Source organism: Hemitrygon akajei, chromosome 8 (genome assembly GCF_048418815.1).
Source record: "Hemitrygon akajei chromosome 8, sHemAka1.3, whole genome shotgun sequence".
In the NCBI taxonomy this organism is placed as follows: domain Eukaryota; kingdom Metazoa; phylum Chordata; class Chondrichthyes; order Myliobatiformes; family Dasyatidae; genus Hemitrygon; species Hemitrygon akajei.
The window spans coordinates 46,628,742-46,644,893 of NC_133131.1; the positions used below are offsets into that span (position 1 = coordinate 46,628,742).

The window sequence follows — 16,152 nt, forward strand, 5'->3', positions numbered from 1 at the left end:
TTAATTACTTGATCAGGTCTCTTTCCTCATTCTCATGCAATTGAACATCTACCTTCAGAGGCATATAACTCTTGTTGTTGAGGTTCAAATGAGGTTGTAAGCAAACTGCAAAGATATGGAAAGCGATACATAACAAAAAACTGCCTTCTGGCAGCATCAATTACATACACTGCAACTTAGCAGAGAACTGATTTTAGCCTCTGTGAATGAAGTTAGTTAGATTAACTTCCAGGTGGCTAACATCATTAAAGCAGCTGTTGCAAAAAACATTTTTACATAGAACATTGAGGAGTGTCCTTTAAGCTCACAATTTAGTGCCAATCCTGATGACATTTTATGCCTTCTTCCTGTCCATCATACATATCCCTCCATTCCCTTCATAGTCATAGGATATTTAAAAGCCTCTTAAACTCCACTAACCTGCCTGCTTTCATTAGTACCCCTGATAACCCATTCAAGGTAGCTATCATTCTCTGCGTAGAAAACTTGCTCCTCATGTCACATTTACACTTCCTCCTGATATTCACTTTTCTAACACTAAAATACATCGGCATTAGATTTACTCATATTGGTTAAATCAATAATTGAATGTTGCTAAAAAGACATTCCATGTTGGAAAATAAGGTTCTATAATAATCTCTATGTAATTATTGAACTTAAACTAAATGGACTGTGAATACACATGTATATAACAGGCAAATTTACAATTACTTGATGCTTAAATGCTAATTATGACATTTATTTTTTCTTTTCCCATCTACACTACTTCTGCTTACCTGCTCCACCCTCATGAGGGGTCAGAACCCTACAGCCAAGGTCATACACAATGTAGTAAGGGGGGGTGCAACTCAGACACTGGTCTTCTGATGTTATTTCCTCCCAAGTGAATGACCTTAACTGCATCATCTGAACTCTAGTGAAGAAATACGGGCTGCTACTATTGCATATAAATTATATGTAGCTTACTTTCTCTTTCTCCACTTATTTGTCAAGTATCCTTTCAATTGTGCATTACTAATCCATTTAATCTTCAACTTTTAAACCTTAAGCTTTTACCTTGCATTAGACCTTTTAGTAGACCAATTCTGTCCCCCAGCTGCAACAGTAACATATATTTATCCTAATCAGTTTGCAATTTTGTCGAATACCAAGTTGTGGAAATAGAATCATACAAACCTCCTTATGTCAGCAAAAGAGAGACTTGGTACTACTGTACACCTACTTCTATTTTGAATTAGTAATATTTATTTATGAGACAAAGTAACTATAACCATAGAAGGAGAGCCACTCTCACATCCCTATAAAGTCCTTCCCTTTTTCTCCAACCTTGAGGGCAATTTACAATGAACAATTAACCTGTTAATTACTACATCTTTGGGATGCTGGAGGAAATTGAAGCACCCAGACTATATCCGTGTGGTTGAAGGGAGAACAGACAAACTCAATTCAGACAGCACTGGAGGTTAGGATCAAGCCATAGTCATTATTGTACCTATTTCTGTTATCAGATTGTACATATCTGACATAGTTGGGCAAAATCAATATATATAGCCAATGTACAAATGGAGAAAGCTCTTTGTGTGTATGTACGGATGAATCTGTTTATGAATGTCTGAGGCCATGCACAAATACATGTATGAACAGAGATGATAAATAAACCATAGTTATTCTCCTATGAACCAAGCAATTAACTGAAGCTGCAGAGGTACAGCACAAGTTCAAAAAAATTGCAGCTAAGGTGCAAAATTAAAATCTGCCAAGCATGGGTCACCATCTTATGTAGGACCAAAAGTATGGCTTCACTTTTTCAACCTTCATGGTGAATGTGGGATAAGCAAAATAATAGTTCAGTCAGTACTTGGACTATATAAACAATTTAAATTTCTTTTGTTGACTAGTCAAAATACAGCTCAATAAGGTTTGAGTGGATTGGACCATCCCTATTCAGTCAAATTGCAAGATCATTGCAGGGTCAAACCTTGCAATGATGTCTTTTGCTCCACCCATCAAGAATAGAACTAACACTGGAAGACTGATTCAGACCTAGGTAATCTGAATTTGAGCAAAAAGACTAATAAACTCTATACCTGTGGGCAAGCAAAGGTCTTCCAATTGGTCACTGTTGATAAGAAACGGAAAATCACCCACAATGGAAGTGCTTGCAGTTTTTCACAAGATTTATTCACTGCATAATTGCAACAACTTAACCAGTATGACAGAGAATGGAATGTGGACTGTAAAACTATGCCATTCCACATCTAACTTTCTTTGAGGTGACCTCAAGCACAATTACTTCTCATTGCTTCATGAGATTCTTTCCAAATTTTCAGAATGCTGAAGACAACAAACCCTTTTTTCAAAATTCCCAGTAACCACATTGCAGCTCTGAATTTGGATAGCAGAGGATTGCCAGATATTGTCCTAGGTCACAATTCTCTGCCTGCTTGCTTGCTTAGTTCCAAGTGCTTGATACCTCCCACCCTATTTCTCCCTAATATAATACTAATAATAATAAGCACTTTATTGACCCTGTGTCTCATCCTGTCCAACCTTTAACAAAAGCAGCCTCCTCTCCATCTCCTGCAATACAATATTGTGAGCGTAACACAATAGACTGAAAGTTTAATGATAGTTCTGGTAGATATTCAGTCTCTGATGGTGCTCTATTGAACCTGACAGCTTTCATCCACCAACAGCAATAATGGATGAGTGAATAGAAGAATTGGAGCGAGATCAATGTTAAACAAACACTTTGTCAAAGAACCAGGTTACTTCATTGCTGAACAACACCTGCAGAGTGGGTTTGCTAATCCATACTAGTGTTTTAATTTTGCATGGTATAAACCTGTTTGCATCTTTTTTTTCCCTTATCGCTAATGACAACATTCTGTTGGTCACTACAGTAATAGATTTTAAAATGATAACGCACGGAAGTAAATGGTGTTCTCTTTTTGTCTAGACTAGCATTAATGTTTATCTCTACCACTAAACAATAGCTGAAAGCAACCTAAATATGAAAAAAATAAAACATTATTCAGGATATCAGCAGGAGAAACTGATTGTATAAAATTTCTCAGGAGCAGCATTAACATTGCTTATAATGAAATGGGGTGAGAAGCGTAACCACAATACAATGTGCATTTTTTTTAAAAAGGTGGATAGGAAAGGTTTCGGGCGATATGGGCGGACATTTTTATTGGTAAGGACAAGTTGGCCTAAAAAACTTATTTCTGAGCTGCATTATTCTATGATTAATCCAGGAATGAAAGGGTTAACATATGAGTGCTTGGTGGCTCTGGGCCTGTACTTGCTTGAGTTTAGAAGCATGGTGGTGGTGGTGGTGGTGGGGGTGGAATCTCCTTGAAACCTATCAACTATTAAAAAGTCTGGATAGAGTGGATGCGGGAAGGACGTTTCCTATGGTGGGTGAATCTAGGTTCACCAGGCACAACCTCAGAACAGAGAGACATCCCTTTATAACAGAGATGAGCAGGAATTTCTTTAGCTAGAGGGTGGTGAATTGGTGGAATTCATTGCTATAGACGGCAGTATTTGGCAAGTCACTGGTATATTTAAAGACGAGATCGATGGATTCTTGATTAGTCAGGGCATCAAAGATTACGGAAGAAGGCAGGAGAATGGGATTCAGAAGGATAATAAATCACCCATGATGAAGTGGCAGAACAGACTTGATGGGCTGAATAGCCTAATTCTGCTCCCATGTCTCATGTCTTATTAACTATTCCATTTACTATTTGCCAAGTTTGGTTTTCATCTTAACTTATAATGAGGTGGAGAAGCTCAGAAGATGAAAGTTCTGAAAGTGAAATGGCAAGCAAAAGAAACAGAATAAAGCAGAAGATAGAGAAGGTGAAAGTGGGACAGTTGGAACCTGAGAGATAAATGCAACAAAAAGCAGACAAAGTAAGAAAAAGACTTGCAGAACTAGATCAGGATAGGACCAGAAAAATAAGGAAATGGAAGGGATTTTTACTGTCCTGAACATTAATCTGAAATATTAAAACTATTGCTGAGTTGGTTATACTGGCTTTTGCAGAACCCCTGGCTTTAATCTTACAAATGTTCAAGGCTGCATGAATACTGATCAATGCAAGTAATACACACTTGCTCCAAATTGGGGACAATGATAAACTGAGTAGGCACAGAGCAGAACTGCATCCATTGTGGAAAGGAGTGTTCTACAAATAATCATCAGGAACATAACTAGCAGTCACTTAGACATGATTAGAGAAGGACAGCATAGATTTGTTCATGCCAAATCATGTCTAGCCACTGAAAGACTAACAGAAAAGGTCAATGAGGGGAACAACTTGTTTGATATGAGTGCCACATAATATGTTAATAGGATGAAAGTCATGGAATAAAAGGCTGTAACTGCATGGATTAAGAACTGGCTATTTACTAGGACATAGAAAGTAGTTAGAACATAGAACACTACAACACAGTACAGGCCCTTTGGCCCACAATGCTGTGCCAACCTCATAATCCACTCTGAGATCAATCTAATCCTTTCCTCTCTACATAGCCCTCCATTTTTGATCATCCTTGTACCTATTTAAGAGTTTAAAAAAAAATGTTCCTAATGTATCTGCCTCTACCACCACTCTTGGTAGGGTGTCCTACACACCTAGCACTCTGCAAAATCTTACCTCTGACATTCCCCCTATACTTTCATCCAATCTCTTTAAAATTATGACCTAGTATAGCCGTTTCACGACCTGGGAAAAAGTCTCTGGTTGCTTACTTGATCTATGCCTCTTATCATCTAGTACACCACTACCAAAACACCTCTCATCCTCGTTTGCTCCAAGGAGAACCACCCTAGCTCACTCTATCCATAAAAGACATGCTCTCTAATCCAGGCAGCATCCTGGTAAATCTCTGCACTCTCTCCGAAGTTTCCACATCCTTACTGTAATGAAGTGACCAGAATTGAACACAGTATTCCAAGTGTGGTGAACCAGGGTTTTATAGAGCTACAACATTACCTTGTGGCACTTGAACTCAATCCGCTGACTAATGAAGACCAATACACTATACGCCTTGTTAGCAACCCTATCAACTTACAGGAACTGACTGATCTATGGACCCCAAGATCCCTCTGTTCCTGTATGATGCTTTCAATTCAATCTTCCTAAGTGTATCACTTCACATTTTTCCAGGTTGAACTCCACCTGTCACTTCTCAGCCCAGCTCTGCATCATGTCAAATAGCCTGCTGTAACCTATGACAACTTTTCCCACTATCCATAACTCCACCAACCTTTGTGTCATCTACAAACTTACTATCCCACCCTTACACTTCCTCATCTAAGTCATCGATAAAAATCACAAGGAGCAAGAGTCCCAGAACAGATCACCAATGTCACTAGCCTCCAGGCAGAATATGAGCAACAACCATCCTCTGCCCTCAATGGGCATGCTAATTTTGAATCCACTCAGCCAAGTTTCCCAGGATCCCATGCCTCCTGACCGTCTGAATGAGCCAGCCATGGGAAACCCCATTTAAAAGGACACAAAGATCATCGCCAAAGGTACAGCAGTCTCTTCCCTTGCTTCCTATAGTAACCTGGGATATATCCCATCCGGCCCCTGGATCTTATCTATTCCAATGATTTTCAAAAGTTTCAGCACAGCCTTTTTTTTCAATGTCGACATGTTCTAGCATATGAGCCTGGTTATGCTATCCTCACAAATGTCAAGGTCCGTTTCACTGGTAGATACTGAAGCAAATATTCATTAAGGACCTCCCCTACCTTCTCTGACTCCAAGCACATGCTTCCTCTTCTATCCCTATTCTGTCCTATCCTCACTCTAGTCATCCTCCTGTTCTTCACATACATGGAGAATGCTTTGGGGTTTTCTATAATCCTACTCACCAAGGCCTTCACATGCCCCCCTTCTAGCTCTACCAAGTCTATTCTTAAGCTCCTTCCTGGCTTTCTTGTAGCACTCTAGAGCAATGTCTGATCCTTGCTTCCTAAACCTTAAGCTTCTCTCTTCCTCTTGACCACATCTCTTGTGAAACATGATTTCTTCACCCTACCATATTTCCCTGCCTCAGTGGGATGAGCCTATCCTTAAATCCACACAATTGCCCCCTAAGGGCAATTTCCCTGAGTACATCTGTTCTCAATTTATGCTCCCAAATTCCTGTCAAAAATCATGAAACCCTTCCTCATCTGCACCCATCCCTCTCCAAAGCTATGGTAAAGATCAGGGAATTGTGGTCATTGTCTCCGAAGTGCTTACCCACAGAGAGATCTGACTCCTGACCTGGTTCACTGCCCAGCACTAGATCCAGTATGGCCTTTCCTCTAGTTGGCCTGTCTACATATTGCGTCAAGAGATACTTCCTGGACATACAACAAATACCACCCCATTCAACCCTTTTGCCTAAGGAGGTGTCAATCAATATTAGTTGTTTGAATGATTGGAGAGAAGCTAAAGATGTTCCTCTGCACACTTGGATCTCTGATTTCCTTCATATAGTGACTTGGACTTGGATGTATAATTTCTAATTTGGAACACACGGACTTGGAGTTGTGAACTGAGAGGATGAAAGCAATAGGCTCTAAAGAGATGGAGGTGGGAATCCCAACCTGAGGTCCACGGACCCCTTGGTTAATAGTAGGGATTCACCATTTAAAAAAGGTTGGAACCACTGAAATAGAGACAATGTGGTAAAATGTGAAGTGTAACATTTTGATCAGAAAAATGAAAAGGGCCAAACAAAACAGAGGGAAAATTTCTTCAAAAGTGTAGAAAAACTGTAAGATCTAATAGTATTTTCATAGTTCTTTGAAAGTGATAGGACTAGTTGTGAACATAGACTTAACATACAGAAAAAAGCATCAGAATAAAGCGCCAGTCAGCCACATGTGAACTATTTGCCCAATTTTTGGTACCACACCTTAGCTTTCCCCCAGTTTTGGTTGCCACCTAATGCTTTGTGATGAGAGCCTTTAATAGTATAGATAGGCCAGCAAAGCTGGGGTTGTTTTCCTTGGAACAGTGACAGAATCTGACTCAGGAATTTAAAGTCATGAAGCATGTAGACAGAGTGGATGGAAGGAAAGTGCTCCTACTGGTGGAAGAGTTACGAACTAGGGGATGTGAAATATCAGTGAATGGCAAAGGTACAGAAAGTGCCACAAAGGGAAGATTTTTTGATGTAGTGAGTTTTTAGGGGTTTACAATCTCTACTAGTATGCTGCCAATTTGAATTCTAGATGCAATTCTAGACTTCCAAAGGGAACTGGACAAGAATCTGAGATAAAAGATATTTTCACAGGGCTTCAGGAAAAATGCAAAAGACAGGAATGATCTGTGCTGTTTTAAATGATAATGAAGTCGAGGAGTTGAAATGCTTCCTCCCATACTATAACTATTCTGATTACATCTTACCTGTGCTACAGCCCAAATTCACTGAATAATTCCGTTCTCTCTTACCTCAGAGGTGGAACTTTAGCTCATGTTATCATTTACAAAAAGAACAAGTCAAGCTCAACACTGTATGGGGCAGAGCAGTCTTCTTGATTGGCACCTCACCTACATCCATTCACTCACTCCAGCACTGACACACAGCAGCAGCGCTTCATACCATCCCTAGGATGCACTGCAGCACCTTCCAAACCTATTACTCCTACCAGGTAGTTGGACAAGGGCAGCAGAAGCACTGGGGACTCCAGCACCTGGAAGCTGCTCTCCAAGCCCACGCCATCCTAACTTCCTCAAGGATTACAGCAGTTCAAGAACACAAACCACCACCACCTTTCTCAAGGGCAACTAGAGATGTGTAATTAAATGCTGACAGCCTGCAAAACCATAAATTTCTTGAATAATATATTTAAAAAATCATTCCCAATTTAAGGCATACTGCGTGTGAAGAGATCATAAAAGGCATAAACCTTTTGGGTTATAAAATGGCAACCAATGTAATTCTTCAAACAGCTTCTGTACAGTTTAATAGCAATTATCCACTATCCTGATAACTCTCTAACTGTTATTCAAATAAGAAAATTAATTCCACTTTTAAGGTGCCTGGTTCGTGAACTGCACACAGAATTTCCAACAGAGAAACATGCTGTTTTGGAAATCTCTAATCTTGTAACAGTAGAGGCAATCACACATGTCTGACCTGGATTTCTTGTATCTCAATTACATGTTGAAACTCTCTTGTCTGATAATCTATGGTTTGGCACCTCCTGTGGTCCTACATGCTTTGAATCTGTAGCATTGATCTGTACTAATTAACCAAAAAAATCTAAAATTAAATAAAAACTGTACTATTCTGTAGCTAATTCAATTACCTGCACAACTTTTGCAAAGCCAGCCACCAAAGTTTCTGACTTCAGAAACTTTGGGTTACAGACAGCTTTCAGATGAGAAACAGGGAGCTCTATACTTAAATAAGAACAGTTCTCCTACACAGGAGAAGATGATCAAGGAGCAATTTTCTGTGCAATGGTTAGGTCCAAGATTAAAGAGTTTCAATCTGTAATTACTTTCTAACACATGTTAAACAAGCTCCTAAAATACTGACTTAAATCTAAAAATCCTATCTGTCTGCCTACATTTGAAATAAGCCTTTTATATCTCCTTACTGAAGTATGTACTTGTATCGCAGATCAAATATTTAACATGTTTGTTTTCTGCAAGGTACAAGTTAAAAAAATTAATCAGAAATAACTCACCAAACTGTCCAATCCACCTCCCAAAAGATCCACAGCTCCCATTTGCATTGAAGACATCTGTGGTACATTGACAGGAGGACCCAGGTCAAGGTTCAGGAGATCACCCAGAAGGTCACCTTGGGATGGAATAACTTGGGGCTGCTGTTCTAAAGTCAAGTTTGCTGTAGTAGTTGGTCCAACTGGACTATCCGGCTCACTTCTGGATGGAGAAAATAAGTGACATAGCTTAAAATAAAGACCACTCTCATATTGAATCCCCTATCAGATGAGAAGCATGTAAAGTCTCATAGGAAATGAGTGGCAGTACAGATTATATCAGATCTGTTACTGACTGCTGTACCCTATTGACAGCACAAAATGCTCAGAGAGAAGATTTAGACAATTTAGTTATCTGTTAGAAATACAATCTTTTCGTAACTGCAGCTTGTCATAGCCTAATATATGCGCGATGCATTTACCTTTTGTGATTTTGGTGAAAATGATCGGAAGTTAGCAGTGTAATACAAGCTGCAGAGAGCAGTATATATACTTTTGAGGAATTTAATAATAATAGAGAAAATTATATTGAATTAGCCAAGTGTTAGAAATGAAGTGAAGGAAATTCTCAAGGTCACTCATCAGCTTTCCATTCTCATGTTAGAAGGCAACATGATTTTATGTCACAGCAGTAAAACCTTGAATGGTTTCAAAATCCAATTTCCCAAAAACACTGAGCAATAGTTAAAATCCTTTTATTCACCTCCCTGTCAACCCAAACAGTTGAAGGAGACCACCAAAACAAAACCATAAGCTAGTCACCTGTAGTTAACCATGAAAACATCAATAAACAAAAATCAAATGATCAGGCAACTGCTGATATTTAGCTCTGAATGTTAGTTGCAATAATTGAATATTATGAACATACAGAATACAGTATTTGCTTAATGCAGTTAACATAGTAAAAATGTTTCAAGTTACTTCACGGACAAAATTTAATCGCAAGGAGGACTCACTGGGGCAACAAGCAATGTCCCAGTTGCTTATCAAAACATAAGCAAACGATTATGTAAAGAATAGGCAACAACAATTATTTCTATAGCAACAGGAAAATTATTTCCATTAATTACCAAAACAAGAGGCTGTTTGCTGAACTACTTAGAACCTTTGATGAACTTCAGTGAGGAACTTGAAGCAATACAGAATCAAGTATCAAAATGTTACTGTAAACCAAAACTAATTGGAGTCACCAATTATGAAATCCCAACTTGTAGTTCTTTGAGAAACACCAGCAATTCTGTCAGCTAATGGCAATTTTGCTATCTGACAGACATAAGGCTTACTATCTCCAGATACAAGTGTGCAAAGTTAGCAACTCCTGATCCTCCCAAGAAATCCTCATTGCTCTTGTTCCAAATGCAGTCTGACCCTGAATGGATCACAGAATCCAATGGGGCAGCAACAATCTCCAGCAGTTCCTCAGTGATTATACGAGTAGTGTAATCAGAAATACACATATTCTATTGTTGAACCTACGCCTGTTTCAGTGATCACAATTCATGCCAATGGAAAGGGAGGATGAATAAGTGTGTTACATTTCAGATAATTGAATTAACTTTAAACTACTTTATTGTTCTTTAATATCTTATAGTACTTGAGTTCTTTTCAATAATTTTCTCAAATATAAATTAGCTCTTGTATTATTTTGTTGTCAGGAATGTAGTTAAACTCTTCTGTAGGATTGGCAATTGCGAGGTCCTCTCACTCGGATACCAGGTAGTGCCTTCCTCTCTCTATATTTGGGAAATTACCATTGTATTGTCTGCTCCTGACAAAACGGGGGATAGTGTTATCAGATGCACAGAGAGTTTACAACTCCCAGCAAATTGTGAGACCATATCCATTATGCTGAGATGAAGCTACAGATGTTATATACTATACCAACAGCTCAAGCCCAAAGTTTCCAATAAATAGAAACTCATACATATTTTAAGGGTAAGTGTGTAAACAGGGAAAGAGTGGGAACCACTGGGAACAATGTGTGGAGGGCGAGAGAACAAAGGTGAGTTCTTAAATGAATATTCTTCATCTGTATTCACTGAGTGTGACATTGTAGTTGGAGGATTGAGAGAGGGACAGAGGGACAGAGGAAATCCTAGAACATGCTATTATTGAGAACAAGGAGCTATGACTTAAGAATCAGTGGTCTTAAATGTGAATAAATATCCAGTTCCTGATGAGAACTACCCCATACTACCTTGGGATACAAAAGAGAAGATGGCTGGGGCCCTGCCGATATTAAAACCTTTACTAATCACAAGGTTATTTGACAGCAAATATACCATCTTTATTTAAGATTTATTTATCAGGATTATTTACTTATTTATCAGGATTAAGCCTAGTAATGGCAGGCATATGAATCTAATATTTGCAATAGCAAAAATAGTGTAAAATATTCTGAAGAACAAAATTAATCTATATCTGCAAGGGCAGGGATCAATCAAAGATAGCTCGTATTTGTTAGGGGACTCAGTCTCACAAATTTAACTAGATTTCTTAAAGAAGCAGAACAATATATTTATAAGCACAGGTTGATGTAATCTACATGGTCCTCAGTAAGGTCTTTGACAAGGTACCACATGGGCAGACTGGTCCAAAAGAGGTAGAGTCTACCAATCGAACATTCTGACTGGTTACATCACTAAGTGGTACAGAGGCTCCAAGGCACAGGATCACGAGAAGCTTCAGAACGTTGTAGACTCAGCCAGCTCCATCACAGTCATAAGCCTCCCTACCATTTAGGGCACTGTACCTTAATAAGGGGGCATCCATCATTAAGGATCCTCATCATCCAAGACATGCCCTCTTCTTATTAGTACCACAGAGGTGGTACAGGAGCCTGTATGTGCACACTCAGTGTTTTTAGGACCAACTTCTTACCCTCAGATTTCTGAATGGTCTATGAACACTACCTTGCTATTCCTCTTTTGCACTGTTTATTTATTATAACACAGTAATTCGTTGTCTACACAGTACTGCGGCCACAAAACAACAAACTTCATGAGTTATGTTAGTGATAATAAACTAAATTTTGAATGCAGGACAAGATGGCAAAATGCATCCAAATTTGACTAGGGAGCAGGAGGCAGATAATTGCTTTCTGGAGTGATTGTAAGCTTATAATGAGTAGAGTATCACAGGAATCAGTGCTGTCAATTATTAACCCCACTGCATACTAACCTTGCTATTTGTTATGTATATTAACAACCTGGATATGAAAGCAGTAGTTACAATTCAGTGATTTCCAGATGACAGGAAAGTTGATGTGTTCATCATGACATTGATCAGTTGAGCACTGGCAGATGGAATTTAATCTGATAGATGCAAGGTGATTCACTTTGGGAGGACAAAACAAAGGTAGGACATACACAATGAACTGTAAGGCCCTAACGAGCATTGAGGAAAAGATCAACTCCAGTATAACAGTCCAGGGATCCCTGAAAGTGGCAGCACATATAGATAAAGGGGTGAAGAAGGTGTTTGGGGAACTTATCTCCATTAGCCTGATACAGAAGATAAGAGAAAGGAGATTGGGAGGTTATGGTGCAACATTATAAAACTTTGGTTAGGTCACAGCTGGAATACAGCGTACAGTTCTGGTCACCAATATAAAGACATGATTGCACTGAAGGAGGTATAGAGAAGATTCACCAGGATATTGCTTGGGATGGTGTGTGTTAAGTTTTGAGGAGAGCCTGGATAGACTGTGGTTGTTTCCCATGCAGAAAACAAAACATGGGGGTAGTTGTGGTGGTGGGTGGGGAAGGGGGGGAAGAAGAGTTAGTGATATATGATATTATAAGAAGCCTAAACAGGATAGTAATCTTTTCCCAGCAGTGTGGTCTATAAAATTAGAGACAAGGGATTGAAAGTGAAATGTGAGAAATTTAGAGGATTTTTTTTCATCCAGAGGCAGATAGAGTATCATCCATTCTGACCGTGTGTTCAAGGCTGAGTATACAAGTGAGGATTTAAATCACCTGAACACAGAAGACTGGTAAATAGGATTATTACAGAAAGGTACTTGGACGTGGTGGGCTGATGAAATGTGCCTATTATAGCATTGTTCTTATTGTTACTAACCCTCCAAGCTGCAATGGCAAGTGCTTGCGATGGATTCCATGGCTGCCCTCTACGAATGCATTTGGGGGCTTATGATAAACAGATGCTAGTGATCCAATATGGCAGATGAGCTCGTCCAGTAATGTTGGTTCGATCAGGTCAGTCTCCTCTGAGATCAGTGGCTTTTCAGACAGAACCACTTCTTTTGCAGCTACGGGGTCTGTGGATAGTAGACGCCAATAAATGTACCCACGGTCACGGAGATCAGGATTATCAGAATCCTAGAAACAGAAAAGGCATTCGTAAATCTCATCTTTGTTAGCAGGATTATAGTGACAGAGATGTACTCTGCAAAAGAATCATTATCACTTTAGAACAGCAACACAGTAATTATACACTAAAAGCACCTACAAGATTACGGTTTTATAAAATCTTGGTTCATCATTAACTGAAGGAATAAAATGCAAAGACTGAAATAGTCAGAGGGCAGCGAGTTATTTCTATACATAGAACCTCAAGCATGGTATTTCATAAAATATATATACAACTTGCATAAATGTAATGCAGACCAAAGAGAATTAGCTGTCTCATGCAGCGTTCAAACACCATGAAATAAGAGCTGTTTACTTAAACAGCATTAGATTAAATTCGTGCCTTGGTCAGGCACAGCTGCTGTTGTGTGTATTGTGTACATGTTTGAAAAGACACTAGATGACCAATGAATTTGGAATTAAATAACAACCACTGCCATAACTAGATTAAAACTGTAAATGGAAATACCGTACATTTAATCATTCAACATAAACAATTATGTATTACAAAGTTCAAAATCTTGGGCTAATTGAATAACCTTCATTTAAATGGATGCAGGGAAGACTAATAATGGAAAGCCAACATGGCAAATTGTGTTTAACAAACCTGATTGGGTTTTTTTTTAATGAAGCAAGGCAGCAGATAAGAGAAATGAAGCTGATTTTGAACATTAAAAAGCACCGAAGACTGCGAAGACCACATGTTATTTTTACCATAAAATTGAAGCCAATGGAATAAGAGAGGCTGATCAGATGAAACATTCAAAGATGAGGAAGAGAGCAGAAAACTAACTGTCCACACACAAAATCAAACTGGTTGGTAAATAATCTAAGTAAACTCATTCAAGGACAAGCTGGATTCCCATTTTAAAAGGGGGCCTTAATCTTAATGATGGTTCAAAACGATGGGTGTATCCTTTGGTGAAGCTGTCATATTTAAAGTTACAAATTATTTATGTACACCTGATACCTGTGGTTACGTAAACCACAGCTGTTTTTCTAAATTGGATAATATGCTCTCAGGTTCTTCTCTAGGGAGGAATATGCTTACACTGAAGGCTTATCAGATGAGTTCACCAAGTTTACTCCTGGTACTAAGGGGATGGCATAAAACAAAGAAAAACAGAAAATATAGTTGACCAATCAGTTCTTTGAACCTGCCTGAATTATCCAAACTCAGCACCCTGCTTTTGCTTTCTTCTCATATCCCTTGATCTCATTAGCTATTAGAACTTGATCTAATTGTTTAAGCTTATTAATTGATTTGGCTTCAATTGCATTTATGGTGAAGAACTCAATGAGTTCACCACTCAGAGAAGACATTTCTTTTTACTCTGTCTTAAGTGGTTAATCCCAAATCTTTAGGCTGTGACCTGTATTTCTGGGCTTCACCACGCTCTTGCATCAATAACGCCATGAATTTGTAAGTTTAAATGAGATGCTTTTTAATTCTTCTAAACTCCAGCAAATCTTCCAAATATTGCTTCAAATGACCAACCCATCATTCCTGGAACCAGTTTGGTGCACTCCTTCCATAGCAAGAACATCCATTTTCAGAAAAGAATAAAACAAGTAATATTCAAAGTATAATCTCACCAGAACAGCAAGGCACTCTTGTTCCTATGCTCAAGAATGCTGGCAATGAAGGCTACATATCATTTATATTTCTTAATGCCCACTGCATTTGATTTTTACTGATATACAAGAACACCCAGTTATTGTTGCACATTCCCAATTTATCGCCATTCAAGGAATAATTTATCTTCCGATTTTTAACACCAAGTGATAAACCTCACTTATCCACAATATAACCACATCTGCCAACTTACTCAATTTGTCCAAATAACACTGGACCTTTCTGCACTCCCCTTACACTGCAACATAACTTTGTGTCACACACAAATTTAGAGATATTGCACCCAATTCCTTTATCAAAATCATTAATACACATTGTGAGCAGCTGTAGTCCAAAAAATTCAAAGTACATTTATTATCAATATATGTATGCAGTATGTAATCCTGAAATTTGACTTCCCACAGACAGCCACGAAACAAAGAAACACCCTATGGAACCCGTTCAAAGAAAACATCAAACAACCAAGAAAAAGAACAAATTGTGCAAATGGCACAAATGAGCAGAAAGCACAGAATATAAAAGTCTCAAACCTCAAAGTCATTGAATGAAACATTTATTCTTCTGCTACTCCACAGGTCACTGCCCAGCGCATGGCTCCAGTTTGTTACTCCAGTCTCCAGTATACCAGCCAGTGTTGGATCCATTACCCACAAATTTATTTATTTTTTTCTCACTAATCTGTTGCATAGGTGCTTTTGGATACCTTCCTGAAAGTCCAAATACACAACTACATACACCACTCGACACTTATTATATCATCAAAATATCAAATATATTTGTCAAGCATGATACTTCTTTTGTAAATCCATGCTGCATTGAAATGATCCTGTACAGTCTTTAAATGCTCTACTATTATTCCTTAATAAAGAACTCAAGCAATTGTGCCTCATTTGCAGCCTAAGATTCTGCTTTTTTTATTTCCCTTTTTGTTTTAAATATTGGGGTTACTTCACCACTCTCCAATTTATAGGATTAATCCAGAGTCCATAGAAAATTGGAAATTGACCACCAATATAGCCATAATGACCTTAAGTACTCTGGGATATAAACTATTGGGTCCTGGGGATTTATATGCCTTCAATTTAATTAATATCATTTTCCTATTAATACTGATTTTCTTCAGTTGCTCTTCCTCCCACCCCTAAGACCCTAGGCTGCCTAATATTTCTGAGAGTTTCTTTGTGAAGATCAGAATTAAAGGAGATTAATGCTAAACAAGAGAAAAATCTACAGATGCTGGAAATCTAAGCAACACACTCAAAATGCTGGATTAATGAAACAGTGAAGAAGGATATTAGCTTGAATGATGTGGAATTTGTATCAATGAAAAAGAAATAGCTAAGGACAGAAACTGCTGGTAGGAGTTGTACACAGACTCCCAAACATTAGTG

General features: G+C 38.5%; 1 protein-coding gene across 3 annotated transcripts in view; it reads right to left on the reverse strand.

Moving 5' to 3' along the window:
* The window catches only part of ap2b1 (adaptor related protein complex 2 subunit beta 1), a 283,798-nt gene that overhangs the window by 157,973 nt on the left and 109,673 nt on the right, over nucleotides 1–16,152 (reverse strand). For all 3 annotated transcript variants that reach the window (XM_073053794.1, XM_073053796.1, XM_073053795.1), the window contains exons 13-14: nucleotides 12,836–13,095; nucleotides 8,717–8,915 (exon numbers count right to left, since the gene is read on the reverse strand). In XM_073053794.1, coding sequence (XP_072909895.1) covers nucleotides 8,717–8,915; nucleotides 12,836–13,095 — 459 coding nt within the window. The remainder of the gene's footprint in view (nucleotides 1–8,716; nucleotides 8,916–12,835; nucleotides 13,096–16,152) is intronic.